Source organism: Pongo abelii, chromosome 12 (genome assembly GCF_028885655.2).
Source record: "Pongo abelii isolate AG06213 chromosome 12, NHGRI_mPonAbe1-v2.0_pri, whole genome shotgun sequence".
Classification (NCBI taxonomy): Eukaryota; Metazoa; Chordata; class Mammalia; order Primates; family Hominidae; genus Pongo; species Pongo abelii.
This window is the reverse complement of record NC_071997.2, coordinates 132,955,217-132,978,214: the sequence shown is the minus strand read 5'-3', so window position 1 is coordinate 132,978,214 and position 22,998 is coordinate 132,955,217. Positions and strand designations below refer to the sequence as shown.

The 22,998-nt window shown below is 41.7% G+C and overlaps 1 protein-coding gene across 27 annotated transcripts in view; it reads right to left on the bottom strand.

Moving 5' to 3' along the window:
- Positions 1–11,740: 11,740 nt before the first annotated feature.
- Positions 11,741–22,998, bottom strand: part of SH3YL1 (SH3 and SYLF domain containing 1) — a 49,003-nt gene continuing 37,745 nt past the window's right edge. For 19 of the 27 annotated variants that reach the window (XM_054545448.1, XM_054545540.1, XM_054545513.1 and 16 more), the window contains 2 exon segments: positions 19,758–19,814; positions 12,617–13,466 (listed from right to left, as the gene is read on the bottom strand). In XM_054545448.1, coding sequence (XP_054401423.1) covers positions 13,276–13,466; positions 19,758–19,814 — 248 coding nt within the window. In that variant the 3' untranslated portion in view covers positions 12,617–13,275. 27 annotated transcript variants of the gene reach the window in all.

Sequence of the window (22,998 nt, the reverse complement as noted above, 5' to 3'; positions counted from 1 at the left end):
CTTCGCTATTCCCAGAAATCACTGAAAAGCCACCATGATAATACATTTAAGTGTAAAACTTAAAAACTCCATTATCAGCAAAACAAGGAGCAGGTGTTAATATAACCCTCAGACTCCACATGAATTCTAAGGACTGTCAGACCCAGCTGAGGTCAGGCATGAGCTGTGTGGGAAGAATCAGAAACCAGAGAAACCCCAGTGACCAGAGGCCCACGGCTGTGAGGGTGCCGCATGCTGAGGGCAAAACCACATCCCTTGTGTGGGAAAGAGAGGGAAACTGGGGTGGGGGGGAAATACTAGTTGATACAAAGGATCAAAGATAAGCCATATTTGCATAAAGCAGTGTCTGCGACAGAAGGAGAGAGAATCTTTGTGTTGTGAAAACTATATAAGGAACAATCTGGACTTCTCCAAGTTCATAGGAAACTGGAAAATATTGACATGAGAAACCTAAACTCATCCAATGATTAAGACCATAAAAGGAAATAGAAAATTCATAAGAAAGACAAAAAAAAGAAGAAAGGAAGGAAGGAAGGAAGGGAGGAAGGAAGAAAGGGAGGAAGAAAGGAAAGAAGGAAGGAAGAAAGAAAGGGAGGAAGGAAGGAAACTAGGAAAGAAGGAAGGATGAAAGGGAGGTAGGAAGGAAGGAAGGAAGAAAGGGAGGAAGGAAGGAAGGAAGAAAGGAAGGAAGAAAGAAAGGGAGGAAGCAAGGAAGGAAGGAAGAAAGGGAGGAAGCAAGGAAGGAAGGAAGGAAGGGAGGAAGGAAGGAAGGAAGAAAGGGAGGAAGGAAGGAAGGAAGAAAGGGAGGAAGGAAGGAAGAAAGGGAGGAAGCAACAGAGGAAGGAAGAAAGGAAGAAAGGGAGGAAGGAAGGAAGGAAGAAAGGGAGGGAAGAAGCAAGGAAGGAAGAAAGGGAGGAAGGAAGGAAGGGAGGAAGGAAGGAAGGAAGGAAGGGAGGAAGGAAGGAAGAAAGGGAGAAAGAAAGGGAGGAAGGAAGGAAGAAAGGGAGGAAGGAAGGAAGAAAGGGAGGAAGGAAGGAAGAAAGGGAGGAAGGAAGGAAGGGAGGGAGGAAGGAAGGAAGGAAGAAACGAAGGAAAGTTGTAAAACTAAGTAACATCCAAAATTGTTTCCACAAAATAAATTAATAGTGCAATTAAATATTTCATCAACCACAAAAATTAATGCAGCCATTACTACTATAAAGGAAGATCACAAATCCAGAACTCAACATTTCAAGGGAGAGATGATGAGACACCAGAAGACAATGAAGCATGAACTGATAGAAGTCAGAAAATAAATAGAAAAGCTGACTTATCTCCAAAAGGGTAGCAAACACAGATGCAGCCCCATGAAGAGCCATTGCAGGAAACCCCTTAGAAAACAGAAAATGAAAACGAAGCAAACTAACAAAACAAAACTTAAATAAAGGGTCTGTTGTGAGCTGAATGTTTGTCTTCCCCCAAACTCCTAAGTTGAAATCTACTCCCCAGTTTGACGGTGTTAGGAGGGGTGTTGGGGAGGTGACGAGGTCTGGAGGGGATCCCCATGGATGAGATTAGAGCCCTTATAAAAGAAGCCCCAGAGATACCTCACTCCTTACACCACGTGAGGGAACAGCAGGAAGGCACCACCTGTGACCCAGAAAAGGTGCTCATCAGAACACGACCATGTTGGCACCTTGATCTTGGACCTCCAGCCTCCACAACTGTGAGAAATGAGTATCTATTGTTTACAAGCCACCTAGTCTATGGCACTTTGCTGTAGCAGCTTGAACTAAGGGTTAAAAAGACTCTGTTTCCAACAGTAAGCCAGATTTTATACTTTTAGTAACCATGTCCATTAAAGTACAGGAGGAAATAGATATTTTTAAAAGCAATGCTGAGCTGGCACAAAAAATAGGAATGCAGAGAGCAAAAACAAAGTGAAGGCAGGAATCCTGTAAGATAATGCCTAACCCAGATTGGGTGCAGATTGCAGACTGGACTCTGAAGGCTGCACTGGATACGAAATCCAGGAGAAAAAGTCAAGGGCTGTGTAAGGTGGGAAGATGAATCAGAGATCCCCAAATAATCTGAGACTCCAAAGGCCATGCACTCTGTGTAAGAATAAAAAGAAATAAACTCTACACACAAAAGAAAAAATTGGAAATGGCCCTACATCAGTGCTGGTATAGGTCACACACACAGGCTCATGGTCTAAAACCCAATTAGATGCCCCAACGTGAAGCAGTTCTGGGTTACTTGAGCCCCAAAGCAACTGGCAGAAACAAGTTTCATCTGGAAATCTGCAACATTAAGCCCAGACATAATGATAGTACTGAGGAAATTGATCAGTTTCCTATAAAAATGACAACAAATAAAGAAGCAAGGCACCAGGAGAGAGAAACAGCAAAAAATCATTCAGGCTCTCAAGGGCACAGGATGGGGTTACAAGACATGAAATACAAAATGATTGTGTTTGATATGGCTACAGAAATAACAGAAAATAACTGAAAATATAAGCAAGAACAAGAGACGATAAAGGGATAATATTTGAAAAAGACACTAGAACTTTCACGAATAAAAGCTGTAATAACTGACATTTAAAACCCAATGAATATTAAAAAGCAAATTAGAGACACTTGAAGGTGAATCAGAAAACTGGAAGATATGTCTAAATAAAGTATCCAGAATATAGTCCCATGAGACAAAAAGATAGAAGATATAAAAGAGTGTAAAGAATATGATGGTCAAAGTGAGAGGGCATCATAAATGTTTAATCAGAGTTTAAAAGGAATAAAAGAGAGAAAGTAGGAAGATGCATAGAATCCAGTCAATTCTCTCCATCTCTGTCCTTTCTTCTTGCAGCTGATTTTCATCACTGCAGCCAGGAAGAGCCTCCTGAAAGATAAATCAGACGGCAACACTTCTCAGCTCAAAACCTCAACAGTTGTAGCTCATTTGGAGTAACACTCAGAGCCCTCCAGCTGCCTCACATACCCTCCCTTCCTCTCCTCTCTTACCTCTCTGCCCCTCCCTGCCCCAGGCACAGGGCAAGGAAGGCTCAGCTGATCCCTGCACTGCAGAGTGGCCCGACGGTGAGCTCCTGCTGCTTGAGATGTCTCCTGAGGACCCCATTTTAAACAGCAAGCCTCCCTCCACACATCTTCCTCCCCCCTCCAATTTATGTTTCTCCAGAGCACTTCTCAGATCTTGATATGCTGTGATCAGACTTTTGTTTGTTGTGTATTAAGCTCTGCGACAAAATGTTGTTGTCTCCTTTGTTCACTTCTGTATTCCCAGCACCCAAAACAGGGCTTGACGCATAGTTGATACTAATGGGATATCTGCTGAGAGATGGGTGGATGAATAAGGACAAATTCCAAAAGGTAGGGCAGAGAGTTGGAATGTGCCTGGGTTTCTGCTCCATCAGTGCCAGCCTCCCAGCTTTGGGTTTTGTATCTCCCTACTTCTTGTTATACAAGAAAAAGAGATTTCTGATATGTTTAGTTCAATATTTTCATGTCTTCTATTACTTACTACTATTTGCAATGGCAGACTTATTAAAGTACACTTCCCTCTCATTTCACGAGGGTTATCTGTGCCCATGTGCCTGGGAGGAGTGCAGCAGGTCAGAACAGCCCAGGAGTAGGGAGTGACCAGGCCAGGGCCCTCCCCACACTCAGTGCATGACTGTGCCCTCATTTCTCACATCCACTCACCTCCCAGCGTGCAAATCTGGCATTAGCCTTTAGGGTGTGAGGACAGAGCATAATCTCATAGTGTCTTCTATTTGTCCCTAACTTGTTCTCATTTCACTAACATGCATTTGTTTCCTCAATTTCCCTCTGAGATACACAGCTGACATTTTGTACTGGCTCTTCTAATGGGCAAATCTGGAAGCATTCCAAGTTTCTAGATCTTCTGTCCTGAGAGCAGGGTCATTTCCTCAAAAGCCAATTGAGCACCCCACTCCCAGAGCTCTGCCCCTAAAGATGAGGCTTTATCTCCCCCCATCCAGCCCTCCCAGTCTACATGGGACAGTAGTGACAGCCCACAGAGCAGGGACCACCAGCAGGTGTTTACGTTCTGAGCTGGAGGCAGCTCTGTTTAGACAGGCCTCCGTGGTGGAGCTGGATCCCTGCACACGTGCACACTGGGCAAGAGGAATGCAGGCAGCAGGACTTGTAATTGATGATGTCCCAGGTGACAGGTGAGAGTGCTCTGGAGGCAGCTCTGCACTCCAAGTCAGCCAGGTCTCCGCTCCCTCCTGCTCCACCTTCCCCTTCATCTGCTAACTAACTCATCAGATGCCTTGTGAGTGAGGCAGCCTCTGACTCAGAGGACAAGGTGTCTCCCTTCCTGTGGAACTTCAAGACTGTTTTGAGCATTAGACCTGGAAGCCTGAAGAGATGCTAAAGGAATCCATCTGAGCTGCCAGTGGGGCAGAGCATTTGACAGATTTGGGTCAGGGCTGCTGCTGTGCCCTCCCCAGCTGTGTGGTCCATCTCCCAGGGCCACCTGTGCAGAAGTAAGACAGCAGGGATATGCCAGCCTCGCTGCCATCAGCCCCTCGGGCACTTCTGTGACCAGCAAATCTGTTTTCTTCCCTCCTTCATAGGATGCTGGATAGGAGACCTGGTCCCCTGTTTGTTCGTGGGTGACTTGTCAAACAGATTTCTATTTTTAATAACTATTTTTATTAATAAATATTCAGTTATAGTTGATTAATACCATACAGATTAACTAGCTCTAACCCTTTTAGCAGTTTGAGTTCATGCTTTCCATTCTTTCTGTTATATGTACATTTTAAAAATAAATCATTTTGACATATTTGGAATTCTGATTTTTAAAATTCTGTAACATATAATACCATCTTTCCAAAGTATTATTTTTCTTCATCTTAATATGTAAACTTTCCTGTGTCAAGCATTGCACATATTCGATCATATTTAATCATCACCACAGTACCCGGAGGCACCTCTTAGGGCCCCTGTTTTTAAATTGAGGAAGGTGAGCTCAGACATGTTATGTTGGCTGAAGTCACCCAACTGATCCTTGGCACAAGCAGAGTTTACGTCTAGACTACCTGGTCTACAGCAAACAGTTTTCCATAGTAACTTGGGTTATTTTTATAATTTATTGTTATATACAAGGGGCACTAAAATAGGTAATCAATATGATTTCTAACCAGTCTTATACCTTTCAAAGTCCTACATGTTTTCAATTGCTGAACATAAAATGAAACAAGCTTTCTTGAGATGATAGTGAAAGCTTTAAAAATTGTGTGGTTTCACCTGCTGACTTCCCACTAAGATTTCTTTTAAGGAACTAATCTGAATGTAAACATAGAGGTGGTACAGAGACTCTGACCTGCTCCACACACTTCTACAGAGGGTTTTCTCCTAGCCGCCTCCATCTCAGGCTCAGCCAAGGACCCCACTTCTAAATTCATGGAATTCCCACATCTTCCTCCAGATTCACCTCCATCAGTGCCGCCTGTTTTCCATCCTCTTGGGACTTTGGTGCCTACACTTGGTGCTATTTCTGATGTCTTTTTTGACATGGGAAACTGCTTCCTCTCTCTTGGGTCACTCCTCTTGGCACCAAGAGGCTCCTTCCAGCTCTTCCCCTGACTTTCAGGCAGACTCTTCTCAAGGTCAGGAGGTGCTGCTCCACCCTCACATCAGAGCTTCCCCTCCCCTCTCTTCATGTTTGACCACAAACAACCTGCACAGCAACTATTCCCAAAACTGCTCCCAAACTTCTGTTCATGTTGATATTGTGACCTCTTCCCATGAGTCATGAATGTTCTGAATGGCATCTAGAACAGTGAATCCTTTCCAGAAGGTTTTCAATTGACTTGCCCAGATCCATCAGAGGAATCACTATCTATGGCAGATGTAGCCTAATAAAATACATTTCATAAATAATAAGACTAAAAAGTCATAATTACTCCTTGATCCATGGGCTGCAGAGTGGATGTTGTGTTAGCAGACATGAGAACAACATTTATCTTCTTGTACATCACCATCAGTGTTGTTAATGAGCAATATTTTGGATGGATTTTTTTCCCCAAGCAGTAGATCTCAACATTAGGCTTAAAATATTCAATAAACCATGCCATAAACAGATGTGCTGTTATCCAGGCTTTGTTGTTCCATTTACAGAGCACAGGCAGAGTGCATTTAGCACAATTCTTAAGGACTCTGGGATTTGGGTAATAGTAAATGGGTATTGACTTTAACAAAATGTCACCAGCTGCACTAGCCCCTAATAAGAGAGTCAGCCTGTCCTTTGAAGCTTTGAAGCCAAGCATTGACTTCTCTTCTCCAGCTATGAAAGTCCTAGATGGCATCTTCTTTCCAGCAGAAGCCTGTTTCATCTACATGGATATTCTTTGTTTACTGTAGCCACCTTCATCAATGATCTTAGCTGGATCTTCTGCAGAACTTGCTGCAGCTTCTCCATCAGCACTTGCTGCTTCTTCTTTCACTTTTATCCTATGGAGCTGGTTTCTTTCCTTAAACCTCATGAATCAACTTCTGCCAGCTTCAAACTTCTTCTTCAGCTTCCCCATGCCCACTTCATAGAATGGAAGAAAATTAGGATCTTGCTCTGGATTAGGTTTTGGCTTAAGGGAATGTTATGGCTGGTTTGAGCTTCTATCCAGCCACTAAAACTTTCTACCCCAGAGAATAGCTAACTATAGGTAGCTCTGCAAGTCATCGTTAGAGCATTCTCAGCCTGTTACTTGTAATTTTCTTGAGAAGTTTACATTACATGACATAAATATGAGGGTTTGAATCTTGAAAACAGAGGCCACTGCTGTCATATGGAAGTGGAAACTATATGTTTTCTTTAATGATAAACATTTTATTTATAAGTGGATTAAATTATAAGATCAAATGGTGGTTTCAGCTAATATTTTTTAATTAATAGACTTCATTTTTTGAATAGTTGCAGGTTTACAGAAAGAACTGAGCTGCAAGTACAAGGAATCCCGATATCCTCCGTCATCATCTCAAATTTCCCTTATTTTTAACATTTCACATTAGTGGTGACATATTTGTTAACAATTTTATTTTATGGCTGTGAATAGACTGGATTTTCTCCGTAGTGCTGTAAAATTCGTTTATTTTTATTTTCTAACCAGGAAATGAGTTGTTATATCCACAGTAAAAGGCACCACAGTTATTTCATTTGGGATCACTCTGAGTGTAGGGAGGTTCTGCAGTGTGAGGGCTGCTTTTATTAAGGGACAACCTTCCGTTGGTAAATGTTAGCCTTTTCCTTATGTAACGTGAGAATTATTTAGCCAGTTTCTAATTTAGCTAAAAAAAAATGTCCAGGTTACCTTTTCATGGAAATTGGTATGCACCAGTGAGCATCAAGCTCGCGTGGAAACGTTCGTGTTACCCAGGGAAGAATTAGGAGCACGAACAAAGCAGGGACGCTTGGCCTCCTTCCTCCCGAGGCCCCTGGGAATCCCAGCATGTGGGTGCTTTACAGACGAGGCTGGGGGTTGAGGCAGCGTGAATCTCCCCGTCTGTGCAGCGGGAGCCGAACGGACCTCGGACTGACCACTCCAGATCCCGTGGTCCGCCCACAACGCCACGCCGAAAGTAAGCGGGAAGCGGACTCAAGGCCGGGATTCACATCTCAGACTTTTCAGAAGCGTGGACCGCCCAACACACTCTCTGTGGCAGTGGATTTAAAACTGCCCCATTTCCAGGCAGCGTATCTGACGTTTACTGTGCAAAGTCAGTGGCTCTTCGGAGAGCGCGTAGTGCAGCTGCTCGGTCTGCGCTGGGCTGTTCCTGCTAAGGGACCCCGGGCTGCTCCTGCTAAGGGACACCGGGCTGCTCCTGCTAAGGGACACCGGGCTGCTCCTGCTAAGGGACACCGGGCTGCTCCTGCTAAGAGACACCGGGCTGCTCCTGCTAAGAGGCACCGGGCTGCTCCTGCTAAGGGACACCGGGCTGCTCCTGCTAAGAGGCACCGGGCTGCTCCTGCTAAGGGACACCGGGCTGCTCCTGCTAAGGGACACCGGGCTGCTCCTGCTAAGGGACACCGGGCTGCTCCTGCTAAGGGACACCGGGCTGCTCCTGCTAAGGGACACCGGGCTGCTCCTGCTAAGGGACACCGGGCTGCTCCTGCTAAGGGACACCGGGCTGCTCCTAAGGGACACCGGGCTGCTCCTGCTAAGAGACACCGGGCTGCCCCGGCTAACGGACACCGGGCTGCTCCTGCTAAGGGACACCGGGCTGCTCCTGCTAAGGGACACCGGGCTGCTTCTGCTAACAGACACCGGGCTGCCCCTGCTAAGGGACACCGGGCTGCTCCTAACGGACACCGGGCTGCTCCTGCTAAGGGACACCGGGCTGCTCCTGCTAAGAGACACCGGGCTGTCCCGGCTAACAGACACCGGGCTGCCCCTGCTAAGAGACACCGGGCTGCTCCTGCTAAGAGACACCGGGCTGCTCCTGCTAAGGGACACCTGGCTGCTCCTGCTAAGAGACACCGGGCTGCTTCTACTAAGAGACACCGGGCTGCCCCTGCTAACAGACACCGGGCTGCTCCTGCTAAGGGACACCGGGCTGCTCCTGCTAAGGGACACCGGGCTGCTCCTGCTAAGGGACACCGGGCTGCTCCTGCTAAGGGACACCGGGCTGCTCCTAAGGGACACCGGGCTGCTCCTGCTAAGAGACACCGGGCTGCCCCGGCTAACGGACACCGGGCTGCTCCTGCTAAGGGACACCGGGCTGCTCCTGCTAAGGGACACCGGGCTGCTTCTGCTAACAGACACCGGGCTGCCCCTGCTAAGGGACACCGGGCTGCTCCTAACGGACACCGGGCTGCTCCTGCTAAGGGACACCGGGCTGCTCCTGCTAAGGGACACCGGGCTGCTCCTGCTAAGGGACACCGGGCTGCTCCTACTAAGGGACACCGGGCTGCTCCTAAGGGACACCGGGCTGCTCCTGCTAAGAGACACCGGGCTGCCCCGGCTAACGGACACCGGGCTGCTCCTGCTAAGGGACACCGGGCTGCTCCTGCTAAGGGACACCGGGCTGCTTCTGCTAACAGACACCGGGCTGCCCCTGCTAAGGGACACCGGGCTGCTCCTAAGGGACACCGGGCTGCTCCTGCTAACAACAGGTTTCCTTTGTTGGAGATGTCACAAAAATCCCTGTGGCCTCATTTTAACTTTCTTGGAAGCAGTTAGGAAATACCACATTTAAACAAAATTAAGACATCTGTGGAAGGAAGTGGTTTGGTGATATCAGAAACATTTGGGGAGTCGTTGTTAAAATTTAATCGGCATCTTTGTGAACGTCTGTGGCTTTGCCCCACTGCACTCCAGCCTGGGCCACAGACCGAGACTCCATCTCGAAAAAAAAAATAAAAAAAATGGAGTTCGAATTTTGTCAGATGCCTCTTCAGGATATATGGGGATGATCTTATTTTTATTGTCAGACCATTTAAGAGGATGAATGATAATAGATGTCCTAATATTGAACAAGCCTAGGGTTTACACCTGGTCTTTATCACGTCATTGTGTTGCTAGGATTTGTGTAACAATGTTTATGAATGAGATTGGACTTTTGTTTTTTAAAAGATTTAATCTGAGATGTGTTTTGTTATTAGTAGTAGGCTCAGATCATTGAAGTATTTGAAAATTATTTTGCTATCCTCTGAAACAATTTTAATATTATGAAGCTGACTTTTTATATTTTTGAATTTAATTGAAAAGGATTAAGCAACATAGTCATTTCTATTTTATTTGATTAGGATTTTTTTGTGTGTTGTGGGTGTATACACACAAACTCACTCTACACACACACACACACACACACACACACACGTATACCCTGTTATTAAGAGTTTGAAATTTTCAAGCTAGCATTGATTTTCTTATTTGAAGTACAGAGCCAGGAAATGTTATCTATACTATTTCTTATAGCGGCATAAAATAAGTTTTCTTTGTGGCATTATGGTCAACTTTTGGGAATGTCCTGTGGATACTTGATATAAATAGGCAGTCTAATTTCAGGGTACAGTCTCAAATCATTGGATACCTTTTATTTTTATATAGTATTTTTTTTTATATGCTTGATCTGCAGTATGCTGAGGGGTGGGTTAATCTGTTTTTTAAATATTTCTATGTTTGTCTAATATACTTTAGCTTTTGCTAAATATTAACAGGCCCACTGACAGCCACATGCGTTATGTATTTGTTTTAGATTTATTACATTTAACATCATAAGATGTGCCCTTGTCAACCTTGGCAGTCAAGCTCTTCCTTCAACCTCTGGCGCCTGGCAAATATTTATCTGCTTTTCATTATTATAATTTTGCCTTTTGAGCAATTTTATGTAAGTGGATTTATGTCGTCTTCAGTGTCTGACTTCCGACACGAAGCAAAATGCTTTGAAGATGCACCACGTTGTTGATGTATCAAGATCCATTCCTTACTGCTGAGTAGTGTTCCACGGTGTAGATAGAGCATGATGCTTTTCATCCACTAAACAGATGATGGACATTTGGAGTGTTTCAAGTCTGGGGTTATTATGAATCAAGCTCTTATGAACATCATATAATCCTTTATGTGGACATGTATTGTTATTTCTCCTGGACAAATACCCAGGAATGAAATCTCTGGGCTAGAAGTTAAACTGCCACATTGTTTTCCAAAGTAACCATGCAATTTTGCATTTCCAGCCACAGTGCGTGGGAGTTTCCAGGGCTCCATATCCTCATTCACACTTGATAGCATCAGTTGTTTTCATTTTAGCCATTTAGAGGTTGGTGGCAACATCTCACTCTCAGTTCCCGTTTGCTTTCCTTAATTGTTAAAGATAATTGGGCATCTTTTCCTGTCCTTACTTGGTATCCATATATTTTCATTGGTGAAATCAATGAAATCTTTCATCCATTTTTTGATTGTTATCATTTTAGTGATTTATAACAGTTCTCATCTACATTTAAAAATTGATATTTAATAGATGTATATGTTTTTGATATACATGTGATAATCTGATGCATTTGTATAATCAAATCAGGGTCACTGGGATATTCAACACCTTGAATATTTATCTTTTCTTTATACTAAGAACATTCAAATTATTCTCTTTTAGCTGTTTTGAAATGTATAATCCATTAATGTTAACTGTAGTCACCCTAATGATCTCTAAGACATCTGGTCTTATTTTTTCTAAGTGTGCATTTTTACCCATTAATCAACCTCTCATCTACTTCTTAGATTTATCTTTGCGGTTTTTGGCAGTTTTATAATGATGTGCACACATGTGACTCTCCTTGTGTTTATTGTTTGTTCACAGTATTCTGCTTGTTCATGTGTTTATTCTGTTTGTTCATAGTAATTCTGAAGTCTGTAGCTCAACGTCTTTTTAAAGTTTTGGAATATGCTCTGGCATCTCCACTTTTTGACTAGAACCTTCGCTACTCATTTTCTATACCTTCTTGCCTTATCCCATGGTTTCTTTTGGTTTTTCTAGTATTTTCAGTCCTTTCAACTCTCAGTCTGGATGTATGTTTCTGATCTGATTTCAGGTCAATGATTCTTTTTTTCTGCTGTGTCTAAATGACTGTTACATCCATTTATTGTCCTCTTAAGTTTATTTTACTTTTCAGTCTCATGTTTTTCATTTAGTTCCCTCTTATAGTGTCAAATTTCTGCTGAAGTTCTCCACCTTTTCTTTTCATTCCTTGAACATATAAAGCATAGTTTCTTTACAATAAGTCCATTGTAAATGAGTGAATTTATTGTATCTTCTATAAGTTTAAAACTTTAAATTTTGTAAGTTTAAATACATGGAAGGAAATACCATATAGTGCTTAAGGACACAAACATATGTAGTAAAAATGTAAAGAAGATTACGGAATTAAAAACAGCAGACTCAGGGTGATGATTCCCTTTGAGACAGCAGTGATTGGAAAGGGCTTAGAAAGTAGGAAGTAACTCATTTTACTTCTCGCTGGGTGAAGATAACATGGGCCTTCATTCTCCTTTTCCATGTCTTAAGAAGGTATAATCAATAAAAAGGCAAATGCACAGGTGTGTGTGTGACGTAAAGCAGTGAGGAGCAAATAGCAGGACAAACAGTGCAATGTGCACCTGCTCCTCTCAGGAGGGTTCGCTGGGTGAAGCCAGGGCTGAAGCAAGGCGTCTACGCGGGAGCTGGGGCTGAGCAGGCAGCTGGCTTCAGGGTGGGCATGGGGAGTGCAAACATTGGGTCAGCGAGTGTCTGAAAGGCAACAGAATCTCTGGTGGATTTGATAGAGGGCATGAGATAGAAGAACGAAAGTTGGCTCTGAAGTCACCCTGAGGACCAAGGAAATCCAAGGATGGAATTTCCATTTACTGAAGAGGAACACTGTGGGAGAGGCAGGCTAAGTGAGGAGAAAGAAGAGCTTGGATTTGAGCCCATGAGGGCTGAGGTGTTGTTCCTTGTCCAAACGGAGCTGTCAAGTGCATAGCTGGAGAGGGGAGTCTAGAGTTCAGGAAGGAGCTCAGGCAGCCCAAAACGGAGGTGGATTTCACCCTGCATATGAGACATAGGACTTTGCCTACCTTACAAAAAAAAATAAGAAAAACAAAATGGAAATATTAACTTAGTAAATATTTAAAAATTTTATTTAGAGAAAAGTCTACCATGTCACCGTAAGTTTATGCTACTGCTGGAAATGAACAAATGTAGCCCCATAAGGAAGAAAAGTTGAGAGATGCCATATGTTTAAAGACATGGTAGTCAGACTTCTTTGTAATCATATTTCTATGATAAATGCATAGTACAATTTTTGAAGGTACAAAGATGATTTCTAAGGATTTATATTCTAGTTAATACCTACAACTCTAAACATTACTTAATACCTCATTTAAGCTGATTTCTTTTTCTCTAGTCACTTTGCAAATGGAAATGTAAGAACTGAAATTCATGGCTCTACCCTCAAGATTCTCAAATTAAAATATAGCTACCATATACATGGCCAGATCAAATGCTTAGCGATGTTCGAAAGTGTTCACAAAAGAACTATGAGCACATAAATTGTATGATATTCTATGACACAGCAAGTGTGATAAAGTTAGTACAAAGTATTTAAAGATATGTCAGTCAGCTCTTTCTATATAGAAAAACAAAATCTTTTACATACTGAATGGAAATTTTGTAGAACAGAAGTTTTTAAAAATTTATATTAAACATTGCTTAACTAGTAAATCCTGTCAGTGTAGAAATAATTTTTTTGTAATTCTCAAAGAAGAAAATAGTATATGCTTTAATTCATGGTTACGTAGTTGGCTGGAAAAATGCCAGTTTGACCTCGAAGTTTTCCTTCCCACCAATCAAAATGTGAATCTGTTTTTGATATAACTGTGATTCTGTCTCCAGCTTGAAAATTCAAATCCCCAGGCTGCTGTCCTTCAAAGGAATACAGCGCTGTCACTTCTATGGGTTGATTCAAATTGCCTGAAACAAGAAAAAAGTATTCGCATATTTATGTTCTTTAAGGGAGAAATTGGGGGTATCTGCTGGTAAGATAAAAATTAACCACTTAGGGCTTGGCATGCTGATGTCTTGGAGGCTGGCAGAAACCACAACAGTCTGTGTAATTTTCATCACATTATTAAACTTATTTTTCTCTGCACATTATATACCTAAGGATTTAGCACATGCTTCTGGTTATAATTGTCTAAATTTTGAATAATCTATGAGATAATACAACTTACATTTTTTCTATTTTAGTATAGTCATTGCTGTGGTCTGAATGTCTGTGTCTCCCTGAGATTCAAGTGTTGAAATCCTCAACCCCAAGGTGATGGTGTTAGAAGTGGGGTCTCTGGGGGCTGATTAGGTCATTACGTTCCCCCCTCATGAATGGGATCAGTGTCTTACAGACAGAGCCTGAGGGGAGCTTTTTGCACCTTCCTCCTTGTGAGGACACAGCAAGATGGCACCATCTCTGAAGCAGAAACCGAGACCTTGCCAGACACTGAGTCTCCTGGAACCTGGATCTTGGAATCCAGCCTCCAGAAGCATGAGAAATAAAATTCCATTGTCTATGAGCTGCCCAGGCTATGGTGTTTTGTTACAGCAGCTAGAAGGGGCCAAGATAGTTGTGACAGTTTCATGGATGGCAGATGCTGGAGAAAGGCAGATCTGTGAGCTTATATCAAACCCTAGGAGATTCAACTTTAAAACCTGGCTCTTTACTCACTGGGCTTGAAGATTGCAGCCCAGTTATATTTTGCTGTTTCCTCAGCAGACATTTCTTCTCCCTGAGCTTTGTGGCTGTTTACATTTCTGTGCTTAATTGATCCATCCTCTCAATATCAGAGATAAGTTGGAATTAGCACAGGTAGGAGCATTTCTACATGTTTCACAAGTACTTCAATGCAATGTGTATATCCATGTATTGCAGGAGGAAGAAAATATTTTGAGAACTGAGCAGTTAACATGAATAAAGGACATTAAATATTATAAACCATATAACATCATAAAAATATAATGAAACAGTTTTTGAGCACTCAGCTACATGGAGTCTGATGCTTCTATGCTTCATATAATTCTGTGCATAAATTAGGCAGCTAGATGTACAGACATACAGAAAACATCAATAACCAGACTCTAGAGCCAGGTCCTATTTGAACCCATAATACAATAATAATAATAATAATAATAATAATGATGAAGTGAATTTGGTCCATCGATAAGAAATAAAAATAGTCAACACTTTAAACTACTCTGACTAAAACACTGAATTTGTAGCTCACACAAGATGGTGCTACAGCTCTTTCTTTAAAGTATGTGCCATTTAGTTGAGTTCTAAAGAAATAATACTAATAATAATTACACTAGAGATAATACTGGTATAACTACTTTTTTCTATAATAAAAGGAATTTCTGTATATTTTATTTTGTCCTATATTTACTTTTAGTTTACCAATTTTAAGGAATAAGGTTAAAAGAATGTCACCAAAATAAAATTTTGACATAGTCTAGAAACAACAGAAGTTAAATGTTCTAAGTACACGATTAAATTCTGCACGTTAATGAGCAGTCGCTGCCATGCACTGTGAAAGGAGCTGTGCTCTGCCCTGGATGGAGTACCTGGCAGGAGCTCACGCCGTGCTTCCCTGTCATCAGATCAGGATGCAAGCTAATGCTAAAGAAAAATCCACCCTGGAAATCTCTTATTCATGATTATATTTAGGATATCCACATATAAAGCTGAATCTTAATTAACCAGAACAAATCAGTGAAGACCCTCCAGGAACTCTGTTCTCCTCCCTCTTGTCTCCCAGACACGTTAGATAATAGAAAGAAGTGAATTAAAAGAGTGCTTGTGAACATCAGGGAATGTTCTGGGAGCCACAGCCATCTTAGCTACCATGCATTTATACACTCACAGTCTCACTTATAAAATCAAAAATGCATAATAAGGACGATGACAATGATAACAACAGCAATCGATGTGCATCTGGGAAGAGCAGCCACCGCCAACTGCTCAGGCATGTGGCAGGCACTCACACGTGCTCCTCTTACAGCGCCCACTGCAATGAGCCAGCTACTCCTATCCCATGTCACAGAATTTGAAACTGAGCTTCAGAGATGCCAAGTAATTTGTCCAAGGTCAAGATCCAATGAAGCTTCTCTCCAGGTCATCCAAGACCCTCAACAACCTCATAATATGAAATTGTGCTCAACAGACCAAACTGACATTTATTGGAGCATTTTACTTTTATGAGGCAAATGTTCAAGGAGGATTAATGTGGTGACCTGCCTCACTGGGTTTCCAGATTGTACAAATAACAGCATCCGATGCTACGGTTCTGGGTAATCCCTGATAACTTAATTGGTTCTAAGCAGTTTCAGGAATATATTTTATGATGAATAATTAGAAAAATAAATATATTATGAACTAAGAAAGAGAAACAAGGAAAGATCACAGACCTGGTTTGGTCCCTGCCCTCACAATCAGGTGTTGTCTAATTTTCTCTGAATTGCAGATTCCAAATGAAATGAGGATAAAGCAGAGTGAGAGAGGAGGGTAGAGGAGCAACGTGGGTGGTTTTCAGGTGCAGCTGAAGGGAAGGCCACCACTGAAGGTCTGAGGGGGCCAGGATCTCACATTTCTCCTTTACTGAGGCTAAATGTGTGTTGACTGTTCCTTGTGCCAAATTCCTCACCCAATTCACCATAAATGCCTCTGCCTCCTGGGGAGGAGTACAGGAGAGTCAGGAGTTGAGCTGTTGTTGGAGAAACTCCATCCACATGAAAATCACATGAGTGAGGCCAGCAGATTCAAGAGCCTATCTGCTTTCTCAGATAACAATTCACAAGTCAGTTAGTGCTGTGCCCTGTTAGTTTTCTTCTTTGAAAAACTCCAAATGACTTAAAGTTCCTCTTTAATGTAAATATCAGAGACAATTTTCACAAGGAGAAGTTTAATGCCCATAAGAGTTCACTAAAAAAAGGTGAGCCAAGTAATGATTCCTTCCATGAAGAAAAACCTTCCTGGTTACCGGGAAGCAAACCCCACTGAGTTACTAAAAAGCTAGGCATTCACAGATGCCTTTCCTTCTGCACAACATATGCCTTTAAGCTTTATACTCATGTACTTAAAAAATCAGAAGGATCTTTGAGGGAATTGGCCATTTCCTTTATAATATTCAAGTTTAGTTCAAGTAGGGGTTATTTTTCCCAAACAGGAAGCAGAATTAGATCACAGTCAGCATTGGTGACTGGCAGCTGCCCTGAGGCCTGTGATTAGGAAGGCTGGTCTGTGGATGTCCCTGTTTCACTTCCAGTCCACTTTCTCATGGAGCCTGCATGAGGTAGCCCCCATGCAGCCAGCACCCCTGGCCTGACCTGTTTCAGGAGAAAAATCACAGCCTTGGGAAGGTCACAACTAGGAGAACACAGCCTTTGCTAAGCACCCTATGAGGCACAAGATAGCCCCTACAACAAAGTGTTATCCAGCCTAAATTGTGCGTAGTGCCCACGTTGAGAAACCCCATCCCAGACAACTATGGGATGGGTAAGAGGATGGGGAAGAATGCTGATGCTGGAGGGTCCAAGCTTTTGATTAGGAAACCATTCCTTCCAGCGTCCCTAGAGGGAAGATCAGAAAATTGGACTGTGCATTTGCAAGCCTTGTCTCTCTGAGAGGCCCAAGAACTATGCAGCTGGACCTTCCAAAGGGCAAAGCCAAAAGATGGTGGGAGGAAAGTAAAGGTGATGTAGCTGATCATCACACCCGACAGCCTCTCTGTGGGGTTGAGATAGATTTAGGAGCTCGCACGTGGAGGACTGAGTGTCCTGCTTCATCAGCTTTTCGATTTAAGGCTCGGGCCCTGGGGCCATGTAACTGTGACTTTTCTCTGCAGCGATGGTAAGCAAACATGAGGAAATCCTTGGTAAGAGGTTAATGCCTTCACAGCTGCTTTTAAAAAAATACAGTAACGTAAAGTGAGTTTTATTTAAAAAGTGGACTGTAAATCTTCCCTTTTAGTTTTTTCTTCAAGAACCTCTTTGGAGAATGGGCTAAAGGAATATTAACTCAGTTGTAACTGAGTTACAATTTACCTTGTCCTGTCCTCAAATACAAACACAGAAGCAACGGAGAAACCAACCATGGCAAGTGATGCTCCCTTTGGGTCCCACAGCTGGTAAGTGAAAGTACGGGGGTTCAAATCGGAATCTCTGTCTCCACAGTCCACTTAGAGTTTAGTTTCTTATCATGAAACGTTTTTCCTTGGTGCTAGTTATAGGAAGTTTCTAATAGAGAAAAGAACTCTAGTTCCCAATGTCACATTACCAAGGCATTCTTTGGGGGATCTGTGGCCTTAGCTCTTTTTCAGCCAGCTTCCCTCAGCTCTGTCTCTCTGTAGGGACCCCCTCCCTTCCCAAGCAAGTGCAGCCAGTCAGCTGACCTTGTCAAGTTTAGAAGCGCTTTAACAACCAGATACCTAAGTCTAAGTCTAATCTTGAGTCTTTAAAAGCAAGAGGCTGTGTAAGATAAAAATCTAGGTGTTTACACTGTCTTTGTGTCAACATTTATACCTTACCCACTTTTGCTTCTAAAGGACGTGTATCCAAAGGCCAAACTTTTCATGTCTCTTTAAATCAGCCTGTAATGTGGGTGTGAACTTGATGTCTCTTTAACATGGCCTGTAACATGGGTGTGAACCACAAAGGGTGAAACACATTTTTAAAACCTCTCAGAGCTTTCTCTGCATACCTAAGACCATGGCACAGCATCTTCTGTAGGTGAGCCCCCGATCATCGCACCTGCTCTCTATACAGGACTCTAGGAGCAGACGCTCATCCCCCTCAGAGGAGAAACATCTGGGAAAAACATCGGAATGTGCTCCCAGGAGGGGAGGCCAGGGTGAAAAGAAAGGTCACCAATCCTAAATCCATCAAGAACATGCTGACCTCTCTTCAGGGGATGCTGCTTAAGAGATCTTTTCGACATATTTTTATCTGCATGATATAAATTTTTAAAATATGCTTGAGTACCTAATTTTTTGGTATTTTATTTACATGAAATGTTTAATTCTCTGACAGTTATATATCCAGCAGCATATAGCTTTGTGACTCCAATGACGAAAGTATTCAATGAGAAAAAATAAACAGGCTATTTTATGATTGTTTAACTTTGCCCTCAATTTGTGTCCCACTCACATTTGCAAATAATCGCTCAATTCTTTCCAGGGAAACCTCTGAAGAATATTTAAGTAAGACTGGTTGAAGGACCATTTTTACTATGGTAAATCTTAACAAGTTTTATAAAGTAGTTTCCAATAATAACAAAACATTTGAACGTGAAAAATAAAATTCTTAGAAATATAAAATTTATGGTGCTAAAACACAGAAAAAATGGAATAAGGATGAAACTGTAATTCAGAATTAGCAAACTTTCACATTTTATCTCCATTGTAAATTCAAAAGCTTCTGACAGCAAATGTTGAGGAGATCATGTGCTCCTCAGACGATGCCATGGCTCCCGGGGCTCAGCAGCCCTGTCCCCAGCACACACTCCCTACACAGATAACACTGACCATCAGCTCCTATCCGGGGCTCAGCAGCCCTGTCCCCAGCACACACTCCCTACACAGATAACACTGACCATCAGCTCCTATCCGGGGCTCAGCAGCCCTGTCCCCAGCACACACTCCCTACACAGATAACACTGACCATCAGCTCCTATCCGGGGCTCAGCAGCGCTGTCCCCAGCACACACTCCCTACACAGATAACACTGACCATCAGCTCCTATCCGGGGCTCAGCAGCGCTGTCCCCAGCACACACTCCCTACACAGATAACACTGACCATCAGCTCCTATCCGGGGCTCAGCAGCGCTGTCCCCAGCACACACTCCCTACACAGATAACACTGACCATCAGCTCCTATCCGGGGCTCAGCAGCCCTGTCCCCAGCACACACTCCCTACACAGATAACACTGACCATCAGCTCCTATCCGGGGCTCAGCAGCGCTGTCCCCAGCACACACTCCCTACACAGACAACACTGTCAGCTTCCTATCACCCTCATTATCTTAAAGGCAAGTAAGATAACAAAAGCACAGCATTTTCTAAATGAAGTACTTCTCAAAAGAATGTGAATATTCTATAAATTAAAGAAAAGGACTGAACACTTCCCAGAGATTTTCATAACCTGTCAGATTAATTAGGAAGTTTGTGATCACAAAATGAATATGAATCATTTATAACATATAGATTTATTGATTTACCAACTCTTTCATGATAGCTGGAAAGTCCAGGATACAGCTTATATTCATTTCTGTTACCTGCCAAAAAAGAGGAGAGTGGTGATTTTGAAAACTTATTAGTATATATTATACAAAATACACAAAATTGCCAGATCCTGCCCTTGCTGAGCAAATATTTTAAATCACTAAATTAATAGGATCATCATCATTTGATTGTGCTTTAAATCAGAAGGTATACCTGAATAAAGCCAGAAGATACATGAAGTATAAGGTAGATGATAAATACCTGATATCTGTATGACACAGAAGTACACACACTATTCTCATTATAAATTCAGATGACAATTCTATTAGGTTCTTCTTCAATTGCGTTGAAGGTGAAGAAACAGAACTCACTGATTTATGGAAGGATTTGCTCTGCATAAGAGCCATTCACTAACTGCATCCACATTTCACACTGGATTCCTGTTCTGACGCTCTGGGGGCAATGTAGTGTAGAAAGAGGCAGGACGGTCTGGGGGTTTGCTTTTCTTCTTCAACTGCAGAAAAACTGATTCTAACAGTATAGAAGACGAAGAGCACACCTTGCACATCACGTTCAGCTTTAAAAAGAACTTATCTAGGAGCTGGAGATCTGGAGATGGTGTCTCTTAAGTAGCTGGATTGCTTTAAAAAGAACTTATCTAGGAGCTGGAGATCTGGAGATGGTGTCTCTTAAGTGACCTGTGCCCACACCCCGTTTTGCAGTCTCTGCGTACTCCTAAAGACAGGCATACACCAGTTTGAAGGCCACTGGCCTAAGAAATTTATGAAAGTAAGAATTTAGAAATAAACATTGGTGGGATGGGGAAAAGGATACTAATATCCCATGAGAATCTATTTTTAAAAACTGATTAGAAATATTTTTGAGCAAGTGACCAGATATAAGACAAACAAAATATATGCAAATTGAGATTTCCTTAAATGTCAAAATTGGTACTTAAGTAGAAATATAAAAGTGCATTCCATTCGCCTTAGCAGATCAAAATCTCAAAGTACTTGGGAACAAATTTAACACAGAAGGCATAGAAATTATGAAATCTTATTGAAAGACATAAAATCTCAACAAACGGAAAGCATGAAATAGTAAAATTATTATATCTCAAAGTAATAAATGTAGACATGTAATGTTACTCTAATTAGCATTGAAAAATTATAGAATGGATACAAGTACATAATACTACTTCAACTAGAATTGTATATTGGGGAGGAGGGGAAAATTAGGAAAATGATCTCAAATTATGTGAAGACTAAGTATCCAGTAAATGCAAAGATAAAAAATCACAAGAAAATCTAGGAGACTATGAATACACTCTTGTGTAGGAGGTGGGAAGACCTTAACCATGACCAAAGTATCCAAATCTATAAAAACTAAATGATAGACATATTTTTAGATAAAATTTAAAACTTTCATGGAGTAAAATTATGAAAAACAAGATCAAAAGAAAAATAATAAATGTAGAAATATGCTGCAACCCAAATGACCAACAAAACCTGTAGTATAGATAACATTTCCATAAATTGAGAAAGCAACAAATATCCCAATAGGAAAAATAGACCAATGAAATGAAGAGACTTTTCAGATAAGATTAAATCCAAAGCACCAGCAATTTATATGAAGAGATGTTTACATTCACTAATAGGAATAAATACAATCCAATTAACAAGGAGATGTGACAAGCCTTGACTGGCAAAATCTTCTAGATGCTTCCGCACTAATATTGGTGAGGAAGGTATATGCTGAAGAATGTCATAATGGATGTAATAGTTGAAAATGCACTCGGTGGGGAATGTAGATGGTGGAGAATGTATATAGTGAGGAATGCATACGGTGGGGAAGATACATGGTTGAGAATGAAAATGGACAGTGGGGAATGTGTATAATGGGAATGTCTGGTGGGAAGCCTATATAATGAAGACTTGGGGATGTTTATGGTGGGGAGTGTATATATGGCGGGGAGTGTATATATGGCGGGGAGTGTATATATGGCGGGGAGTGTATAAATGGCGGGGAGTGTATATATGGCGGGGAGTGTATATATGGTGGGGAGTGTATATATGGTGGGGAGTGTATATATGGTGGGGAGTGTATATATGGTGGGGAGTGTATATATGGCGGGGAGAATACATATACTGGGGAGTATATATATGGTGGAGAGTGTATATATGGTGGGGAGTGTATAAATGGTGGGGAGTGTATATATACTGGGGAGTATATATATGGCAGAGAGTGTATATATGGCGGGGAGTGTATATATGGCGGGGAGTGTATATATGGCGGGGAGTGTATATATGGTGGGGAGAATACATATACTGGGGAGTATATATGGTTAGGATTGCACATGGTCAGTAGTATACATGGTACAGAATATGGTGGGCAGCATAAATGGTGGATAATTCATATAGTGGAGAATGCATATGGTGGATAGTAACCATGGTGAAAAATGCACGTGGTGGGTGGTACACATGATGGAGAATGCATATGGTGTCTAGTGGGAAATGTGCATGGTAGGAAATGCCTACGGTGGGAAGCAACTATAGTGGGGACTATTATGGTGGGAAGGTTATGGGGGAGTGTATATATGGTGGGGAGTATATATGGTTAGGATTGTACATGGTGGATGGTATACATGGTGGGGAATGCATATGCTGGTGAATGTTATGGTCGGGAAACGGTTGATGAGACTCTAAGTAGTAAAAACTTTTGAAAAGTAATCTGCTAAATCTGTTAAAACTTTAAAAATATATTATTTGACCTATTATGTCCACTCCTGGTAACTATCTCAAAAAAATAAAAGTGCCAGTATATATAAATATTAATTTAGAAGTATATCAATTGTGACACTGTTTGGCATGGAAAAAAATCTGAAATAAAGTTAATATACATCAATAGGAGAGTGAATGAGTAAACTATATACATTTGTGCCATGGAATACTGAATAATTATTAAAAAGAAGCAAACAGAACTATACCAGTTGACTTAGGGATTTCTATGTGGAGTTGTTGAGCAAAACAAACCAACAAATAACAAATAAATAAATAAATAAATATAAAGAAGATATAGTAAAGCACATATAAGATGATAGCATTTTTATGAGACAAAAATATTCTGGCCATGTTTATGTATATGTTTGTACATGCCATGTGTAGGACTACACAAGAATGGAGAAAAAAATGTGAAAGTTCATAATTTATGTTGTGAACGTGGGTTTCCTGAAATCAG